Raw genomic sequence first — 21,601 nt, 5'->3', positions numbered from 1 at the left:
CAGCTTTGCACACTCTTGGCATTCTCTCACCCAGCTTCACCTGGAATGCTTTTTAAAAAATATTGAAGGAGTTCCCACATATGCTGCGTACTTGGCTGCTTTTCAATCACTCTGGGGTCCAACTCATCCCAACCATCTCAATTGGGTTGAAGTCAGGTGATTGTGGATGCCAGGTCATCTGATGCAGCACTCCATCACTCTCCTTCTTGGTCAAATAGTCCTTACACAGCCTGGAGGTGTGTTAGGTCATTGTCCTTTTGAAAAGCAAATGATAGTCCCACAAAGCGCAAACCAGATGAGATCGCGCATCAGTGCAGAATGCTGTGGTACACATGCTGGTTAAGTGTGCCTTGAATTCTAAATACATCACAGACAGTGTCACCAGCAAAGCACCCCCACACCATCACACCTCCTCCTTCATGCTTCACGGTGGGAACCACACATGCAGAGATCATCCGTTCACCTACTCAGCGTTTCACAAAGACAAGGCAGTTGGAACCAAAAATCTCATATTTGGACTCATCAGACCAAAGGATTTCCACCGGTCTAATGTGCATTGCTCATGTTTCTTGGCCCAAGAAAGACTCTCCTTTTTATTGGTGTCCTTCATTAGTGATTTCTTTGCAGCAATTAAACCATGAAGGCCTGATTCACACTGTCTCCTCTTAACAGTTGATGTTGAGATGTCTCTGTTACTTGAACTCTGTGAAGCATTTATTTGGACTGCAATTTCTAAGGCTGGTAACTCGAATGAACTTATCCTCTGCTGCTGAGGTAACTCGGGGTCTTCCTTTCCTGTGGGGGTCCTCATGAGAGCCAGTTTCATCAAAGCGCTTGATGGTTTTTGTGACTGCACTTGAATAAACTTTCAAAGTTATTTTCCGGATTGACTGACCTTCAGGTCTTAAAGTAATGATGAACTGTCATTTTTCTTTGCTTATTTGAGCTGACCCACAGTCGTTGGACCAGACAGGACTGGCAAAAAGTGCTCTTCACTGACGAGTTGTGGTTTTGTCTCACCAGGGGTGAGGGTCGGATTCGCATTTATCGTCGAAGGGATGAGTGTTACCCCGAGGCCTGTACTCTGGAGCGGGATCAATTTGGAGGTGGAGGGTCCATCATGGTCTGGAGCGGGGTCTCACAGCATCGTCTGACTGAGCTTGTTGTCATTGCAGGCAATCTCAATGCTGTGCGTTACAGGGAAGACATCCTCCTCCCTCATGTGGTACCCTTCCTGCTGGCTTATCCTGACATGGCCCTCCAGCATGACAATGCCACCAGCCATACTGCTCGTTCTGTGCATGATTTCCTGCAAGACAGGAATGTCAGTGTTCTGCCATGGCCAGCAAAGAGCCCGAATCTAAATTCCATTGAGCACATCTGGGACCTGATGGATTGGAGGGTGAGGGCTAGTGCTAATCCCCCCAGAAATGTCTGGGAACTTGCAGGTGCTTTGGTGGAAGAGTGGGGTAACATCTCACAGCAAGAATGCTTCTTAATGCAGCTGGTGGCCACATCAGATACTGACTGTTACATTGACCCCCCTTTGTTCAGGGACACATGATTCCATTTCTGTAAGTCACATGTCCGTGGAACTCGTTCAGTTTATGTCTCAGTTGTTGAATCGTGTTATGTTCATATAAATATATAAACTTGTTAAGTTGTCTGAAAACAAACGCAGTTGACAGTGAGGAAGTTTCTTTTTTTGCTGAAGTATATGGCCGAGCGGCATAGGAAGGTGCAATAGATGGTATAAAATACAGTATATACATGTGACATGAGTAATGCAAGATATGTAAACACTATTAAAGTGGCATTATTTAAAGTTGTATTGTTTAAAGTGACTAGTGATCCATGTATTAAAGTGGCCAGAGATTGGGTCTCAATGTAGGTAGCAGCCTCTCTGAGTTAGTGATTGCTGTTTAGCAGTCTGATGGCCTTGAGATAGAAGCTGTTTTTCAGTCTCTTGGTCCCAGCTTTGATGCAACTGTTCCTTACCTTCTGGATGGCAGCGGTGTGAACAGGCAGTGACTCGGTGGTTGTTGTCCTTGATGATCTTTTTGGCCTTGCTGTGACATCGGGTGCTGTAGGTGTCATGGAGAGCAGGTAGTTTGCCCCCAGTGATACGTTGTGCAGACCGCACCACCCTCTGGAGAGCGTTGCGGTTGAGGGGAGTGCAGTTGACGTACCAGGCTGTGATACAGCCAACAGGATGATCTCGATTGTGCATCTATAAAAGTTTGTCAGGGTTTTGGGTGATAAGCCACATTTCGTCAGCCTCCTGAGGTTGAACAGGCACTGTTGCACCTTCTTCAGTACACTGTCTGTGTGGGTGGACCATTCAGTTTGTCTGTGATGTGTACACAGAGGAAATTAAAACTTTCCACCTTCTCCACTGCTGTCCTTTCGATGGGGATGGGGGGTGCTCCCTCTGTTGTTTCCTGAAGTCCACGATCATCTCCTTTGTTTTGTTGACGTTGAGAAAGAGGTTGTTTTCCTGACACCACACTCCAAGTGCCCTTACCTCCTCCCTGTAGACTGTCTCGTCGTTGTTGGTAATCAAGCCCACTACTTTTGTGTTGTCTGCAAACTTAATGATTGAGTTGGAGGCATGCATGGCCACGCAGTTGTGGGTGAACAAGAAGTACAGGAGGGGGATGAGCAAGCACTCTTGTGGGGCCCCAGTGTTGAGGGTCAGGCAAGTGGAGATGTTGTTTCCTACCTTCACCACCTTGGGGCGGCCCATCAGAAAGTCCAGGACCCAATTGCACAGGTCGGGGTTGAGACCCAGGGTCTCCAGCTTGAGGATGAGCTTTGAGGGTACTATGGTGTTGTATGCTGAGCTGTAAGTATTACTTTTGTCCAGATGGGATATGTTAGTGTGCAGTGTGATGGCGTTTGCGTCATCTGTGGACCTGTTGGGGAGGTAGGCAAACCGAAGTGGATCTTGGGTGGCCGGTAAGGTAGAGGTGATATGATCCTTGACTAGTCTCTCAAAGCACTTCATGATGACAGAAGTGAGAGCTATGGGGCAGTAGTCATTTAGTTGCATTATCTTTGCCTTCATGGGTACAGGAACAATGGTAGCCATCTTGAAGCATTTGGGGACAACAGACTGGGATATGGAGCGTTTGAAAATGTCCGTAAACACACCAGCCAGTTGGTCTGCGCATGCTCTGAGAACGCGGCTAGGGATGTCGTCTGGGCCAGCAGCCTTGCAAGTAACACATTTAAATGCTTAACTCACTTCGGCCACGGAGAAGGGTGGGGGGCATTCCTTGTTAGCGGGCCACGACGGTGGCACTGTATTATCCTCAACGTGGGCATAGAAGATGTTTTGTTTGTCTGGAAAAATGACGTCAGTGTCCGTGACGTGGCTGGTTTTCTTTTTGTAGTCCGTGATTTCCTGTAGACCCTGCCACATACGTCTCGTGTCTAAGCCGTTGAATTGTGACTCCACCTTGTCCATGTACCAGCATGTCGCTTGTTTGATTGCCTTGCGGATTGAATAACTACACTGATTATATTCAGCCACATTCCCAGAACTCTTTCCATGGTTAAACGCAGTGGTTTGTGATTTCAGTCTTGCGAGAATGCCATCATCCATCCACGGTCTCCAATGCACCAACATCTCCAATGCACTTCTTTATAAACGCACTCACCAAGGTAGCGTATAGGATGATGTTGTTTTCTGAGGCTGACAGGAACATATTCCAGGCCGCGTGATCAAAACAATTTTGAAGTGTGGCTTCCGATTGGTCAGACCAACATTGAATGGTTCTCATCACTGGTACATCCTGAGTTTATGCCTATAAGACGGTAGGAGCAAGATGGCGTTGTGGTCGGATTTGCCGAAGGTAGGGCCGAGGAGGGCTTTGTATGCATCGCGGAAGTTAGAGTAGCAGTGGTCGAGTGGATTGCCCATGCGTGTGGTGCATACAATATGCTGATAGAATTTAGGTTGCCTTGTTCTCAAATTTGCTTTGTTAAAATCACCAACTACAATAAATGCAGCCTCAGGATATTTGGTTTCCCAGTTTACATAGAGTACAGTGAAGTTCCTTGAGGGCCGTCTTGGTGTCTGCTTGAGGGGGAATGTGTCATGCCCTGATCTGTTTCACTTGTTCCTGTGATTGTCTCCACCCCCTTCAGGTGTCGCTTATTTTCCCCAGTGTATTTATGTGTGTGTTTCCTGTCTCTCTGTGCCAGTTCGTCTTATATTTTTAGTCAAGTCAACCTGCGTGTTTTTGCTATTCTACTTTTTCTAGTCCTCCTGGTTTTGACCCTTGCCTGTTTCTGGACGCTGTACCCACGTGCCTGACCATTCTGCCTGCCTTGACCACGAGTCTGTCTGCCACTCTGTACCTCCTGGACTCTGATCTGGTTTTGACCTTTTTGCCTGCCCATAACCATTCTCTTGCCTACCCCTTTGGATTATTGAACATTGTAAGACTCCAACCATCTTCTTCCTGTGTCTGCATCTGAGTCTCGCCTTGTGCCTTGATAGAATGTACACAGAGAATTCTCTTGGTAGGTAAAATGGCTGGCATTTGATTTTGTAAGGAATTCTAAGTCAGGTGAGCAGAAGGACTTGAGTTCCTTGTATGTTATGATTACACCATGACTTGTTAATCATGAAGCATACATCCCCTCCCTTCCTCTTCCCAGAGAGGTGTTTATCTCTGTCGGCGCGATGCATGGAGAAGCCCGGTGGCTGAACCAATTCCGACAACATATCCCGAGAGAGCCATGTTTCCGTGAAACAGAGAATGTTACAATCTCTGATGTCTCTCTGGGAGGGAACCCTTGCTTGAATTTCGTCTACCTTGTTAAGAGACTGGACATTGACGAGTAGTATACTCAGGAGTGGTGGGCGATGTGCACGTCTACAGAGCCTGACCAGGAGGCCGCTCCATCCATCTGTCCCATCTGCTGCGCCGTTGTTTTAGGTCGGCTACTGAGATTAGATCCATTGTCCTGGGTGGTGGACCAAACAGAGGATCCGCTTCGGGAAAGTTGTATTCCTGGTTGTAATGTTGGTAAGTTGACGTAGCTCTTATATCCAATAGTTCTTCCCGGCTGTATAAAAAGACTGAAGTTTTCCTGGGGTAACATTGTAAGAAATAATACGTAAAAAAACAAAATACTGCATAGATTCCTAAGAACTCGAAGCGAGGCGACCATCTCTGTCGGCGCCATCTTGCTAGCCTCCACAGTCCTCCATGCAGGAAGAACTTGTTTCCATACACCTGACTCTGATATGTGTGTGTGCTTTCATCTGTAAATGTGAGTTACTCATTACTACAAAGCGAATGAGTGAATGGTGTAAACAGTTCATATAAAGTCTTGTGGTCGTGGCTGTAAAGGCAGCTTAATCCTCAGTTAACAACAATAAATTGATTGGTTAGTATAAAATTGTTTGTATTTACTGTGTAATATATGCAGAGTGTATGAAAAATTAGAAACACCTTACTAATACTTAGTTGCACTCCCTTTTGCCCTCAGAACAGCCTCAACTCATCGGGCATGGACTCTACAAGGTGTTGAAAGCGTTCCAAAGGGATTCTGGTATATCTTGACACCAATGCTTCCCACAGTTGTCAAGTTGGCTGGATGTCCTTTGGCTGGTGGACCAATCTTGATACACAAGGGAAACGTAGGAGCTTTGCAGTTCTTGACACACTCAAACCAGTGTGCCTGCCACCTACTACCATACCCCGTTCAAAGACACCTCAATGGCACACATACACAATCCATGACTCCATTGTCTCAAGGTTTAAATACATTTCAATTTCAAAATAAATGTACATTTAGTTAAAGAACGATTTTTTTTATTGAACCTTTAACTGTCTCCTCCCCTTCATTTCTACTGATTGAAGTGGATTCAACAAGTGACATCAATGTTAAAATAAAGTGTTTTGTAACACTAAAACTGAGCTGCCACCAACGTTAAGGAGACGAAACACATGGGTGTAAGAGGTTATGAGACAGATTTAAGGTGTACTAAAACATTCATCTTAACTCATGGATACAATTTTTATGTCTCTGTGCCCACTATGAAGGAAGTTAGAGGCAGATTCACGAGCCAATGCTAACTAGCGTTAGTGGAATAATTGGAAGTCTTTGTGTATCTGCTAGCAACACTAGTTATCAATTGCACTTGTGCTAGTTAGCAACTTCCTTCAAACTGCACACAGAGACATACAAATGCTAGCCAAGAGTTCATCTGACTGGGAAAGTAGATTAAGGGCCTCAACGCCAAAATCCCAACGTAAGTTGATTTACTGCATGACTAACACCTGCAAACTTTCCTGCAATATTTTTTTGTTGTGTTCCTCTTTGACTCCTTCAGATCCTCCAGCAACCAGTGCACTTCTTTTGAGATGTCTTGTGATGCACTTTTCTGTAGCTCCTACACACATATGTTTGCTAGCACTGAAAAATCTCTAAATGTGTAGGATTAGAAAAACAAGATTAGTCTGTATAGCCATATTATAGTCCGGCTCAGACAAAGAAATACATTCAAAGCACTGTCCGTTAATGAAAATCCAATTATACATATACTAACATCTAAGAGAACACAGTTTCTCAGACATGTATAATCCTCTGAGGAGATACTGTACTTCTAAATACACAATGAAAAACAATATCCTCATTTTTACAGTGTGTTGTTTATCATGATGGTAAGCTATACTGTATTTGAATGGCACGTTTTGTAACTCTACTGCTAGAAGTGGTTTGCAGGTGTGCCATCATCAATCACTAATTTCTTCTGAATGGAAGTTTATTTTAATTATATGCATGCCAGTAAATCATGGCATGTTCATTTCTTCACAAAAGGCCAACATGTAAAAACAAAATGTCTTCCATAAACACATTAATATTGTGTTTGACTTATTCAGTCTGTTTTACTGTGCAATAATCACAGTCACACTATTTAAATATTAACTGGAAGAAACATGTGGCGTCAACCAATATTGATGCAACAGTAATAACCTGCTATAGCTACCCTACTCCCCCTCTTCATTCAACATCCTCCAATTTTTAAGATAGCCAACATAATAATATGCTTAATAATAATATGCTTAAAAATATGCCATGATGCTCATACAATTTTAATTTTATGCAACATTTGTCTGATGCACTCACAGGCTACTGAGGCACTTAACGGAATATTCAGCAACTGTCTCGGTCAGCCAGAGTTGGTTGTGGACCAATGAAGCTGTAGGCTACTAACATAACGTTTTCACTGTCGCACTGTTTGTCCTTCGCAGCCGCTGTAGTCTGCATTTTTCCCCGTTCACAAATCAAAACAAAAGTTGCCGAACTATGATAAATAGTACTGTAGCGAGCTTGATTATTATCAATGTGAACATGTGTGAGCGACAGACTGATACGTATCACACTGACCTTCAGTAGATTGTTAGAAACAGCGTTATAATGTTCCAGATGAAATAGGAAGAAAAATCACGTGACATTTAGCGTTTAAAAGGCAATTACTTCCTTGTTTGGATGGTAGTGTAGCCTCGCTAACGTTAGCAGGTCAAGTTTAACAATGTGTCAGAAGATATGTTTGTGTTTTTTCACTATTTTAGGATCATTGTATGCCTATGGTGAGTGTTAATTTCTTGTTTAATACTTATTTTAATTGCTACCCATGGATTTAGGAATACTAGAACCTTCTTATGATGGTTCAAAGGTCAGCCATGTTGGTCAACCTCGATTTGCCAGTGCTGTGATAAGATGATGTGTAAAACATAATATGTGAACAATTTATGTGCACGGTATGTGTGTTAGCTACCTAGCCAGACAGTTTTAGAGGAATGATTCCATACACTTTTTCAAATTAACTGCCAATATGTCAACATTCCACTCAAACAATGCAGTCAATCCACAGCCATATAACGTAAACTCATACATCGCCTTGGTCCGTACAATTGCCCTTATTTTAGCGCCCCAAAAACGTAATACTTCCAGATCAACTGTAATGTCAATACCATTGTAAAGCATAATTTCTCCACTTTCCAACAAAATCAATTACATAACCTAAACACTGCCCGTTTCTGCATAATTCAAACAAGCAATGAGCCCCGTCGGGTCTTTTTTTAAATGGCGGTTGGGGAAGCTAAACTAATGCGTGATAGTAAGAAGGAGATGTTGTGTGGGAAAATTGGTTTGAACAGATGGAGTGAAAAAAAGCAATCACCTTATCGCCTCACTAATGTAACTAAAACACTAAAGAGTTTATATGTGTCAGTACATACCTGTTTGTCTAATTTGAATCGTGGTTTTAGGGCGTTGCTAAAGTGATCTTAGACGTAAACAGCGGCTTTGAGAATGATGATTGCATGCAATGATGACGGGAAAAATTACTAGGTATCCCCCCTTACCCCGCCACTGTCCATTTCTTGTTTTTAAACGATGATAGAAGTGCTACACCTGGTGGAGAGAGATTGTAAGACATTAGTTATTTTATGCCTGCTGTACGTTATGCTATGACACATCAAGATGTAATGGAGGGTCCATTTTATTTTATTTTTTTCCCCCAACTTTTTTCCAATACTATAGCTCCATTACCATGTTGATCAACACTTGAATAGAAACCTAGTTCACATCCCAGATTTTGAAGTCAACACAGTCGCTACAGTCCCATTAGTTTTCTTTGTAGCCTTGTTTGAATGTCGCGATTACGCACATTTGTATGGAATGGGGTGAGTTTACGTTACTGGCTCAAATCAGTTGATAGGGACCCATGTCATCCAAAAAGTTATAATTTTGACATTTATTATTTGTTTTACCTTTTTAAGTCAGTTAAGAACATTCTTATTTACAATGACAGCCTACCGAAATGCCTCCTACGGGGGCTGGGATTACACATATTACCAAAGCAGCAACACATGACAACACAGCATGGTAGCAACATGACAACATGGTAGCAACACAACATGGTAGCAGCGCAAAACATGGTACAGACATTATTGGGCACAGACAACAGCACAAAGGGAAAGAAGGTAGAGACAACAATACATCACACGAAGCAGCCACAACTGTCAGTAAGAGTGTTCACGATTGAGTCTTTGAATTAAGAGATGGAGAGAACTGTCCTGTTTGAGTGTTTGTGCAGCTCGTTCCAGTCGCTAGCTGCAGTGAACTGAAAAGACGAGCGACCCAGGGATGCGTGTGCTTTGGGAACCTTTAACAGAATGTGACTGGCAGAATGGGTGTTGTATGTGGAGGATGAAGGATGCAGTAGATAGGGGGGAGTGAGGCCTAAGAGTTTTTTATAAATAAGCATCAACCAGTGGGTCTTGCGACAGGTATACAGAGATGCCCAGTTTACAGAGAAGTATAGAGTGCAGTGTCCTATAAGGAGCATTGGTGGCAAATCTGATGGCCGAATGGAAAAGAACATCTAGCCACTCGAGAGCACCCTTACCTGCCGATCTATTAATCCTCTCCATAATCTAGCATGGGTAGGATGGTCAACTGAATCATTGTTCGTTTGGCAGCTGGGGTGAAAGAGGAACGATTTACAATAGAGGAAACCAAGTCTAGATTTAACTTTAGCCTGCAGTTTTTATGTGCTGAGAGAAGGATGGTGTGCTTTCTAGCCATACTCCCAAGTACTTGTATGAGGACTACCTCAAGCTCTAAACCCTCCGAGGTAGTAATCTCTGTGGGGAGAGGGGCATTCTTCTTACCAAACCAAATTACCTTTTGTTTTGGAGGTGTTCAGAACAAAGTTAAGGGCAGAGAAAGCTTGTTGGATGCTAAGAAAGCTTTGTTGTAGAGCGTTTAACACAAAATCCGGGGAGGGGCCAGCTGAGTATAAGACTATCATTTGCATATAAATGGATGAGAGAGCTCAAGCAGTAGGAAGATAAGTTGATGTAAATTGAGACAAATGTGGGGCCTAGGATCGAGCCTTGGTGTACTTCCTTGCTGACAGGCAATGGCTGAGACAGCAGTTGTTCTGACTTTATACACTGCAGTCTTTTGATTTCGTCCTTCATTTAAAGGGGGAGCTGTGGCTGCCTTCCAAGCAATGGGAACCTCCCCGGAGAGGAGAGGCCGGTTAAAAGGGTCAGAGATAAGCATGGAGATGATAGGGGCAGCAACCTTAAAGAAAAAAGGGTCTAAACCATCTGACCCAGATGTTTTTTGGGGGTCACGTTTAAAGAGCTCCTTTAGCACCTCTGACTCAGGGAGAAGCTTCGTAGCAGGGCAGGGGAAAAAGAGGGAGGAGCGTCGGGGCTAGTCGCATTAGAAGGGGTGAGAGGTGAGGAAATGTTGGACAGGCAAGGAGGCATGGGTAATCCAATACGAGTCCTGACTTAATGAAGTGTCCATCTGTCTATAGAACATTCTTTCAAGAGTTTTGATGGTCATCCAGGTGCTTTTTGGCAAACTTGAGTCAACTTTTTGGATGACATGGGTTCCATTATGTCTGGCGAAAACCAAACTCTGCATTCCACAGTAAGAACCAGATACCAACTGTCAAGCATGGTGGTGGTAGTGTGATGGTTTGGGGATGCTTTGCTTCCTCGGGATCTGGATGACTTGCCTTTAATAGAAGGAACCATGAATTATGCTCTGTATAAGAGAATTCTACAGGAGGATGTCAGGCCATCCATATGTGAGCTGAAACTGAAGCGCAGCTGGGTCATGCAGCAAGACAATGATCTAAAACAAACAATCCAGTCTAAATGAAAATGGTTAAAAAGCAACACATTTGAAGTTTTGGAACAATTTGATGTTGTGGCAGGACTTGAAATGAACAGTCGTTGAGCTAAAGCAGTTATGACTGCAAGAGTGGGCCAAAATTCCTCGACAGCGAGGAGGAAGTATTTGGTTGCGGTCATTGCAGCTGAAGGTGGCACAATCTGTTATTGTGTGTAAGGGGGAAATTACTTTTTCATAAGGGAATTGGGTGTTGCATGAGTTTGTTAATTTTACGTTAAGTATTTTAAAATTATTTGGTTCCCTTTTATCTAATATTAGGTTTTAGTTGATCTTATAACATTCCGTATCAAAAATATGAACAAATGGAGAAAATCAGGAAGGGGTCATACTTTTTCACAGCACTGTGTATATATGTAAACTCAGCAAAAATACAATGTCCTCTCACTGTCAACTGTGTTTTATTTTCAGCAAATTTAACATGTTTTAAATATTCTTATGAACATAAGATTCAACAACTGTGACAAACTGAACAAGTTCCACAGAAATGGATTAAAGGGGGGTCAAAAGTAACAGTCAGTATTTGGTGTGACAGCCAGCTGCATTAAGTACTGCAGTGCAGGGGCTGCAATCTGAGGTGCAGTTATCTCAAATGAACTTATCCTCTGCAGCAGAGGTAACTCTGGGTCTTCCTTTCCTTTGGCGGGACTCATTAGAGCCAGTAAAGATGGACTGTCATTTCCCTTTGCTTATTTATGCTGTTCTTGCCATAATATGGACTTGGTCTTTTACCAAATAGGACAATCTTCTGTATACCACCCCTACCTTGTCACAGCACAACAGATTGGCTCAAATGCATTAAGAAGGAAAGAATTCAACAAATTAACTTTTTAACAAGGCACACCTGTTAATTAAACTGCTTTCCATGAATCTGGTTGAGAGAATGCCAAGAGTATGCAAAGCTGTCATCAAGTTAAAAGGTGGCTATTTTGAAGAATCTCAAATGTATATTTTGACTTGAACACTTTTTGTATTTTTTGTTACTACATGATTCCATATGTGTTATTTTATAGTTTGTCTTCTGTCTTCACTATTGATCTACAATGTAGAAATTACTAAAAAATAAAGAAACCCTGGAATGATTAGGTGTGTGTACAAACTTTTGATTTACTGTAAGTATTCAGACCCTTGACTCAGAACTTTGACAGTGATTACAGCCTCGACTTGTTGGGTATGATGCTGCAAGCTTGGCACACCTGTATTTGGGGAGTTTCTCCCATTTATTCTCTGCAGATCCTCTCTAGCTCTGTCAAATCAAATCAAATTTTATTTGTCACATACACATGGTTAGCAGATGTTAATGCGAGTGTAGCGAAATGCTTGTGCTTCTAGTTCCGACAATCCTCTGTCAGGATGGATGGGGAGCCTCGCTGCACAGCTATTTTCAGGTCCGGGCTTTAAGTCCGGGCTCTGGCAGGACCACTCAAGGACATTTAGAGACTTTTCCTGAAGCCACTCCTGTGTTGTCTTGGCTGTGTGCTTAGAATTGTTGTCCTGTTGGAAGGTGAACCTTCACCCCAGATTTCATCAAGGATGTCTCTGTACTTTGCTCCGTTCATCTTTCCCTCGATCCTGACTTGTCTCCCAGGGCATGCCGCTGAAAAACCATCCCCACAGCATGATGCTACCACCATCATGCTTCACCGTAAGGATGGTGCCAGGTTTCCTCCAGATGTGCCATTTACATTTAAGTCATTTAGCAGACGCTCGTATCCAGAGCGACTTGGCATTCAGGCCAAAGACTTCAATCTTGGTTTCATCAGACCAGAGAATCTAATTTCTCGTGGTCTGAGAATCCTTTAGGTGTCTTTGGGCAACTCATGATGAACTATGTTCTTGGGGACTTTCAATGCTGCATAATACCCTTCCCCAGATCTGTGCTTTGACACAATCCTGTCTCGGAGCTCGACAGACAATTCCTTTGACCTCGAGGCTTGTTTGTTCTCTCTCTGACATGCGCTGTCAGCTGTAGGACCTTATATCGACGTGTGTGCCTTTCCAAATCATGTCCAGTCAGTTGAATTTACCACAGGTGGACTCTAAGTTGTGGTAACATCTTAAGGATAATCAATGGAAAGGATGCACCTGAGCTCAATTTCGAGTCTCATAGCAAAGGGTCTGAATACTTACGTAAATGTTTTTCTAAACCTGTTTTCGCTTTGTCATTATGGGGTTGTGTGTGTGTGTGTGTGTGTGTAGGTTGAGGAATTATGTTTTTATTTAATCAATTTTAGAATAAGGATGTAATGTAGCAAAAGGTCAAGGGGTCTGAATACTTTTTGAATGCACTGTACATTGAATTATGCATTTTACTGTCAAGGCAACTGAACAGGTAAATGTGTCAAGATTATATTTTATTGGGCTTTATGTATACTGTCAAATAACATTTGAAAAGGTAACTTTGAATATGTGTATTGATTGTTTAATTGCCTTCAATATTGACTTGGATAAATATTTTCTAATACAGTAGATTTAATAATATTGTTTTTTGTTTCCAGGTGGTAGGTTCCAATTTGCCTCCTATTATGGCGATCACATGGTTCTGCAGAAGGCCCCAGAAAGGGCTGTGTTGTGGGGCTATGGACCCGATGATGCCGAGGTCACAGTCTTTCTATCAGGAGGACCAGTCACTAACAATACACCTACTGTCAGTGTGGCTGCCGGTGAGTTATCTGATCCCAACAATTCCTTTAGTTTAGTGTGCCTATCCAGTCATGTCATGAAGTTGAGGATGAAGTAGCAGAACTGTCATTTCAAGGACAGTTGATAAAACCCTAAGCTCGTGTCAAGTTATTTTCCTAACAAATGTTAACATCGTACTGTAAAGGTGACTGTGACATGTCTGTCAGAATGAGGAAAAAGCTGAGGAAGTGTGAGGGACAAAAAAAGCATGTTTGAAGTTAATTGTGCTCAGTGTCCCACTTTTTATGCCTTGTACTGTACAGTGTATTTGGAAATATTCAGACACCTTGACTCTTTCCACATTTTGTTACGTTATAGCCTTTATTCTAAAATTGATTAAATAAAAATGTACTCAATCAACACAATACCCTATAACGACAAAGCGAAAATGGGTTTTTAGAAATGTTTGCAAATGTAATTTGCTTTGTCATTATGGGGTATTGCGTGTAGATTGAGGAATTGTGTTTATTTAATCCATTTTAGAATAAGGCTGTAACAATGTGGAACAAGGGAAGGGTTCTGAATACTTTCCGAATGCGCTGTATATGAAGAGATTAGTGTAACCTTCACTGATCCACGGTTTTGGATCTCTTCCCAGGGATATGGAGGGTAACCCTTGTCCCAATGGAAGCTGGCGGTCCCTACAATGTGACTGCAGTCCTCCAGAACAACCACAGTATCACTCTCACAGACGTGCTATTTGGGGATGTCTGGCTGTGTGGGGGACAGAGCAACATGGCTTTCACAACTTCTCAGGTATACTCTGCAATGTTCAAATAAGTCTTGAGTTTGCATAGTTGTAATAATAACCATTATTATGTCTTGTCCTCCAAGGTGTTCAATGCATCAGAGGAGCTAGCTCTGGCCTCCAAGTTCCCTCAGGTGCGGATCTTTATGGCTGCCTTGGAGCAGAGCGACACTGAGCTGACTGACCTGGCTGGAGTGGAGGTGCCCTGGTCTGTCCCCACAGCAGGTATGGACAGGCTCATACAGTCTATTAGCTCAATTACATGTGAAATGTCATGCAAATGATAGCTGTCAGCCAACTGACAAAGTGAAATGGTATTCATACATTTAGTTGATAATGAGAATTAATCTTAAACCTCCTGAACAGAGTTGTTGGGTGGTGGGGATTTCAAGCACTACTCTGCAGTGTGCTGGATGTTTGGGCGCCACTTGTACAAGGCGCTGAAGTACCCCATCGGCCTAGTGACGTCCTGCTGGGGAGGCACACCTGTAGAGACATGGTCCTCCCCACGAGCACTCCAACACTGTGACCTGGACAGGATTAACGGGTAAGGGTACAGGGACCTTGGAGCTATACTCTTGCAATAGAGATGTAAAGTAGCATACCGACCGAACATCTTACGTCAGCAATTATATACATTTTCTTAAGGATTGTAGATGAGTAGACTAGTGGATAGTTCTGTCTTGTTTCTTTTGGACTGCGTTAATGTGAGCATTGTTACAGAAATATACAGGTAGCATGCACCTTAAAATATCCTCTCACCTATGGTACTTGATATCAGTTGGACTGTTATTTTCTTTTCATCCAGGTTCCCCATGCCATTTACACCTTCAATGTATTTGTCTGTGTGGACTAACTCTTTGTTGTGGAATGCCATGATCCATCCACTTCTCAACATGACCATCAAAGGAGCTATCTGGTACCAAGGTAAAACGGCATGGGGTCACATCTGTTTTCTCCCATCTTTTAGCATACAATAACAGCATAGAAACTGAAAACATCTTGACTTGACCCCTGTGATAGGTGAGTCCAACACAGACTACCATCAGAAGAAATACTCCTGTTCCTTTCCCTCCATGATTGATGACTGGAGGATGGCTTTCCACCAGAGCTCAGGGGGACAGACTGCACCAGATTTCCCCTTTGGATTTGTACAGGTACTGACTAAATGTTATGGTTAAAGTTTGACGCCGATAACATATCTGTGATTCTGTAGCAGCTGATGTTGAGACGTCCTACAAGCCTCTCGGCTGGTGTTTGCAGAACATTCAGTGCTGTGTGATAAGGCCCTTATCGTGACAACACCTAATCCCCTGTGAATGTAAACTAATCCCCTGTGAATGCAAAAAAATAAACATCCTCTCACTGCCAACTGCGTTTCTTTTCAGCAAACTTAACATGTAAATATTTGTATGAACAAAAGATTCAACAACTGAGACAAACTCTACAGATTCCACAGACATGTGACTAACAAATGGAATAATGTGTTCCTGATCAAAGGGGGGTGTCAAAATCAAAAGTAAGTCAGTATCTGGTGTGGCCACCAGCTGCATTAAGTACTGCAGTGCATCTCCTCCTCATGGACTGCACCAAATTTGCCAGTTCTTGCTGTGAGATTTTACCCCACTCTTCTACCAAGGCACATTTCTGTGGGGAATAGCAATGGCCCTCACCGTCCGATCCAACAGGTCCCAGACGTGTTCAATGGGATTGAGATCTTGGCTCTTCGCTGGCCATGGCAGAACACTGACATTCCTGTCTTGCAGGAAATCACACACAGAACGAGCAATATGGCTGGTGGCATTGTCATGTCAGGATGAGCCTGCAGGAAGGGTACCACATGAGGGAGGAGGATGTCTTCCCTATAACACACAGCGTTGATTGCCTGCAATGACAACAAGCTCAGTCAGATGATGCTGTGAGACACCGCCCCAGACCATGATGGACCCTCCACCTCCAAATCGATCCCTCTCCAGAGTAAAGGCCTCAGTGTAATGCTCATTCCTTCGACGATAAACGTGAATCCGACTGTCACCCCTGGTGAGACAACTGCAACTCGTCAGTGAAGACCACTTCTTGCCAGTCCTGTCTGGTCCAGCGACTGGGTTTATGCCCGTAGGTGACGTTGTTGCCGGTGAGGACCTACCTTACCATGGGCCTACAAGCCTATTGCAGATAGTTTGAGCATTGAGTGATTGTGCATTCTTGGTGTAATTCGGGCAGTTGTTGCCATCCTGTACCTGTCCCGCAGGTGTGATGTTTGGATGTATCCATCCTGTGTAGGTGTTGTTACACGTGGTCTGCCACTGGGAGGACGATCAGATGTTTGTCCAGTCTCCCTGTAGTGCTGTCTTTCGGCGTCTCACTGTATGGACATTGCAATTTATTGCTCTGGCCACATCTGCAGTCCTCATGCCTCCTTGAAGCATGCCTAAGGCACATTTGCAGAGATGAGCAGGGATCCTGGGCATTTTTATTTTTTTTCAGATTCCGTAGAAAGGCCTAATGTCCTAAGTTTTCATAACTGTGACCTTAATTGCCTACCGTCTGTTAGTGTCTTAATGACCATTCCACAGGTGCATGTTCATTAATTGTTTTATAGATCATTGAACAAGCATGAGAAAGTGTTTAAACCCTTTACAATGAAGATCTGTGAAGTTATTTGGATTTTTACGAATGATCTTTTAAGGACAGGGTCCTAAATCTCAGCAAAAAAAGCAATGTCCCTTTACCTAGCATAGTAGCAATCACTACATTGCTTTGTCAATGTATTATACTGGGATGTTATAAACTACTGCTTATGCTGTTATATTTGATTCTGTCTATATATTTGTCCTGCGGTCTCTACATCTAGGAAGGTTGAAAAAGTATGTGACAACCTAGGCTGGTTCCTGGAGTCAGGAACCCACTGACCTGGAAGTCCAATCAATGGGACGAGATTGGAGATGTTGGTTAGCGCTGCCTTGCTGATAACAAAACTCACAAAATGTGAGTGCTATTCACAAGAAGCATTGCCTGATGTTAACCATGCCTCGAACAACATATGTCAGAAGACCTAAGATTAACAATTGTTGACTTTCATACTTTTGTAACCATTTCCAACTTTATTTTTAAAAGCCTTGATGTTCATCAGTCCACAGTAGGACAAATTGTCTATGAATGGAGAAGGTTCAGCACAGTTGCTATCTATTCTCCCTAAGAGTGGCCATCCTTCAAAGATGACTTCAAGAGCACAGTGCAGAATGTAAAATGAGGTTAAGAAGATTCCTAGAGTTTGAGCTAAAGACTTACAGAAATCTCTGGAACATGCTAACATCTCTGTTGATGAGTCTACAATACATAAAACACCAAATAAGAATGGTGTCCATGGGAGGACTCCATGGGAGGACTCCATGGGAGAAGCCACTCCTGTCAAAATATTCTGTGGACAGATGAAACTACAGTTGAGTTGTTTGGAAGGAGAAAAAAAGGCACAGCACACAAACATCAAAACCTCATCCCAACTGTAAAGTATGGTGGAGGGAGCATCATAGTTTGGGGCTGCCTCCGGGCCTGGACAGCTTGCTATTATCTCTGGAAAAATGAATTCCCAAGTTTATCAAGACATTTTTCAGGAGAATGTCCACCAATTGAAACTCAATAGAAGTTGGGTGATGCAGCAAGACAATAACCCAAACAGAAATTAAACAACAGAATGGTTTTAAAATAAGTGGCCCGGTCAGAATCCTGAACTCAACCTGCTTGAGATGCTTTGGCATGACCTCCAAAATTCCTCCTGACCGTTGTGCAGGTCTGAGCCGCAACTACAGGAAACGTTTGGTTGAGGTTATTGCTGCCGAAGGACGGTCAACCAGTTACTAAATCCAAGGGTTCACATACTTTTCCCACCCTGCACGGTGAATGTTTACAAGGTGTGTTCAATAAAGACAAAACGTATAATTGTTTATTAGTTTAAGCAGACTGTGTCTTGTTGTGACCTAGATGAAGATCAGATCAAATTGTATGACCAATTTATGCAGGAACCCAGGTATTTCCAAATGGTTCACATACCTTTTTCTTGCCACTATATAGCATCATAAGAATCACTACATTGCTTTGACAATATCACTCCAGGATGTTATCCACTGTTGATTCTGTCTATATATTTATCCTGAGGTCTCTACGTCTAGAAAGGCTTCCTTAAGTGAGGGATTTCCAAACATACGCTGGCACCAGACTGCAGACTATGGCTTTGCTCCCAACCTGCGTATGAAGAACACATTCATGGCTGTTGCTATGGACTTAGGAGATGAAATGTCTCCTTTTGGCAGGTAAGTAACAATCATAGAATGGATACCACAGTATTTGATAAGCCTGTACTCTTGTAAAAACTTTAAGCAGTTCACATTTGAATACTGTGATAATACAAGGCTACGTTTCAATATCAGCATTGCATCATTCTAAGTGGTATGCTAATGAGGGTATTAGAATATGGAACAAGCTGTTTACCAGTGACTTTGTTCCAGTATCCATCCCCGGGATAAGCAGGACGTGGCCTATAGACTGTCTCTAGGGGCGAGAGCTGTGGCTTATGGGGAGGAGGGCGTCTCATTCCAGGGGCCTTTCCCTAAACGGGTCCTGGTCAACGACCAGTATATCAATGTAACCTATGACCAGAGAGTGTCTGTCACTCAATCCAAAGATATATTTCAGGTAAGTGTGATTGCTGTAGTTGTAATGAGTTCTAAGGTATGGGGTAGCAATTAACCTAGTGGTTAGAGTGCTTGGCTGGTAACCAAAATGTTGCCTGTTTGAATACCTGATTCGACAATGTGAAAAATGTGATCTGCCCATGAGCAAGGCAATAAGCCCTCATTTGCCCCAGAGGCGCCATACTACTATGGATGACCCTGTAAAACAACACATTTCACTGCACCTATCTGGTGTATGTGACAGTACAATAATATTATTATCATTAGTGTTTCTACCAACCATGATCATGTTGGGCTGGATGAACTGGGTCTGAATTCTTTATTTGTCATTGTCAGCAGCTTGGCATGTTGTCATGCAGGATTTTCCACCTTGCTAAAAAAAAAGTGTCAGGGGAAACCATTTCTTAACAAAACTGTTTCTTCCTCAGATTTGCTGCTCAGTGGTGAGGGCACCCTGTGACTCTCTGTCACTGTGGGTCCCAGCTCCCATAATGCAGTGGGGCCTTAGCGCCATCCAAGTGTCCACGAATTACTGTTCCCTGAACAATGTAGCCGGCCTGCGCTACGCATGGAGGGACTGGCCTTGTGACTTTAAGGCATGTCCTGTTTACAGTGCTGATGGGGTTCTACCTGCACCTCCCTTCACTCTCAACCGCTGGCCGGACAAGCAGTGAGACGAGAACCCCCCCTCTGCTAGGAATCGATTATTCCACCCAATAATGGTGTGGTGGTTAACAAGATGCACTTGTGTCAAGACTGGAAATTACTGAAATTAAACTGATTGCAGTCTTTCGGTGTGTTTCTTTGAATTGTCTTGAACATAATTTATCTACAAAAAACAATCACCTCTTTGGCTTGTTTACAATTGCACTGAAGCTGAATCGTTCTATAATTTTTCATATTGCATTCTATGTTTATTTACGCAGTGGGAAATGTGTTTTGAATGATACAATATGAACAATCACTGTTGCCTTGTTGAATGATACAATATGAACAATCACTGTTGCCTTGTTGAATGATACAATATGAACAATCACTGTTGCCTTGTTGAATGATACAATATGAACAATCACTGTTGCCTTGTTGAATGATACAATATGAACAATCACTATTGCCTTGCCTTGTTTCATTCTATCATTGATCATCAAATAAATAAACAAGTTAGTGGGGTTTTTATTGAAATGCCAGGCGTGGTCCATCTATATTGTCCACCAAATCAACTATACTTCTATCTACACGGGTCAACTTGAAGATGCTCTACACAAAGAGACCTGAAGAGGGAGATCAGATTAACTGTTTCTTTCACATGCTAGCAACAATGTGGTAAACTAATGACTGTATTAGAATGTTTACCAGTGACTTTGTTCCAGTATCCATCCCCGAGACGAGCAGAACGTGGCCAACAGACTCTCTAGGTGAGAACTGTGGCTTATGGGGAGGAAGGCGTCTTATTCCAGGGGCCTTTCCCTAGTCCGTTACCCATGATCAGAGAGTTTGTCACTCAAGCCACATATGTAAATACTACCGTTCAAAGGTTTGGGGTCACTTAGAAAAGCATTGTCCATTAAAATAACATGAAATTGATCAGAAATAGTGTGTAGACATTGTAAATGACTGTTGTAGCTGGAAATTGCTGATTTTTTTTTTTTTATTATTTTTTTCTGATGGAATATCTACTTCCTTGTACAGAGGTCCATTGTCCTGACTCTCTGAGGTCATTAAAGATCCCATGGCACTTATCGTAAGAGTAGGGGTGTCAACCCTGATGTCCTGGCTAAATTCCCAATCTGGCCCTCAAACCATCACGGTCACCTAATCCCCGGTTTACAATTGGCTCATTAATCCCCCTCTCCCCTGTAACTATTCCCCAGGTCGTTGCTGCAAATGAGAACGTGTTCTCAGTCAATTTACCCGGTAAAATAACGGATAAATAAAAAAATCAGCAACTGGCACGTTGTGTTAGCTAATCCAAATTTATCGTTTTAAAAGGCTATTTGATCATTAGTAAACCCTTTTGCAATTAATCTAGCACAGCTGAAAACTGTTCTGATTTCAAAGACTCAATGAAACTGGTCTTTACATGAGTTGAGGATCTGGAGCATCAGCATTTGTGGGTTCGATTACAGGCTGAAAAGGGACAAAGACTTTCTTCTGAAACTCAAAAGTCTATTCTTGTTCTGAGAAATGAAGGTTATTTCATGCGAGGAAATTGCCAAGAAACTGAAAATCTCATACCATGCTGTGTACTACTCCTTTCACAGAACAGAGCAAAGTGGCTCTAATAGAACGAGGAGAGGGACTGCTCCGTTCACAGAACAGCTCAAACTGTCCCTAACCAGAATAGAAAGAGTGGGAGGCCCTGGTGCACAACTGAGAAAATAAACAAGTAAGGACAAGTAAACTGAACAACAAAAAACACCCTCTCACTGTCAACTGCGTTTCTTTTCAGCCAACTTAACATATGTAAATATTTGTATGAACAAAAGATTCAACAACTGAAACAAACTGAACAAGTTCCACAGACATGTGAATAACAAATGGATTAATGTGTCCCTGAACAAAGGTGGGTCAAAATCAAAAGTAATAGTCGGTACCAGCTGCATTAAGTACTGCAGTGCATCTCCTCATGGACTGCACCAGATTTGCCAATTCATGTTGTGAGATGTTACCCCACTCTTCCACTAAGGCACCTGCAAGTTCCCAGATTTTTTGGGGGGGAATGGCCCTAGCCCTCACCCTC

At 42.7% G+C, this 21,601-nt stretch overlaps 1 protein-coding gene across 2 annotated transcripts; it reads left to right on the top strand.

The window, feature by feature from the left end:
* Window positions 1-7,298: 7,298 nt before the first annotated feature.
* siae (sialic acid acetylesterase) lies at window positions 7,299-20,043 on the top strand. 2 transcript variants are annotated; one of them, XM_046293969.1, is made up of 10 exons: window positions 7,299-7,613; window positions 13,239-13,403; window positions 14,021-14,178; window positions 14,257-14,395; window positions 14,537-14,717; window positions 14,979-15,097; window positions 15,194-15,327; window positions 18,344-18,480; window positions 18,676-18,862; window positions 19,290-20,043. In XM_046293969.1, the coding sequence occupies exons 1-10, from the start codon at window positions 7,556-7,558 to the stop codon at window positions 19,533-19,535; spliced, it is 1,524 nt and encodes a 507-aa protein (XP_046149925.1). In that variant the 5' UTR covers window positions 7,299-7,555; the 3' UTR covers window positions 19,536-20,043. The 2 variants fall into 2 exon arrangements, with proteins under 2 accessions (XP_046149925.1, XP_046149924.1); XM_046293968.1 differs by having other exon boundaries at window positions 7,300-7,613; window positions 18,326-18,480.
* The last annotated feature ends 1,558 nt before the right edge of the window (window positions 20,044-21,601 follow it).

Source organism: Oncorhynchus gorbuscha, linkage group LG13 (genome assembly GCF_021184085.1).
Source record: "Oncorhynchus gorbuscha isolate QuinsamMale2020 ecotype Even-year linkage group LG13, OgorEven_v1.0, whole genome shotgun sequence".
NCBI classification, from domain to species: domain Eukaryota; kingdom Metazoa; phylum Chordata; class Actinopteri; order Salmoniformes; family Salmonidae; genus Oncorhynchus; species Oncorhynchus gorbuscha.
Note: the sequence above shows the minus strand (reverse complement) of the source record. Positions and strands in the feature narration are given on the sequence as shown.

Coding starts and splice junctions, on each gene's coding strand:
- siae (XM_046293968.1), top strand. CDS start 7,556: ATGTGTCAGAAGATATGTTTGTGTTTTTTCACTATTTTAGGATCATTG. Junction 14,179..14,256: donor TGGCTTTCACAACTTCTCAG/GTATACTCTGCA, acceptor TTGTCCTCCAAG/GTGTTCAATGCATCAGAGGA. Junction 18,481..18,675: donor GAAATGTCTCCTTTTGGCAG/GTAAGTAACAAT, acceptor ACTTTGTTCCAG/TATCCATCCCCGGGATAAGC.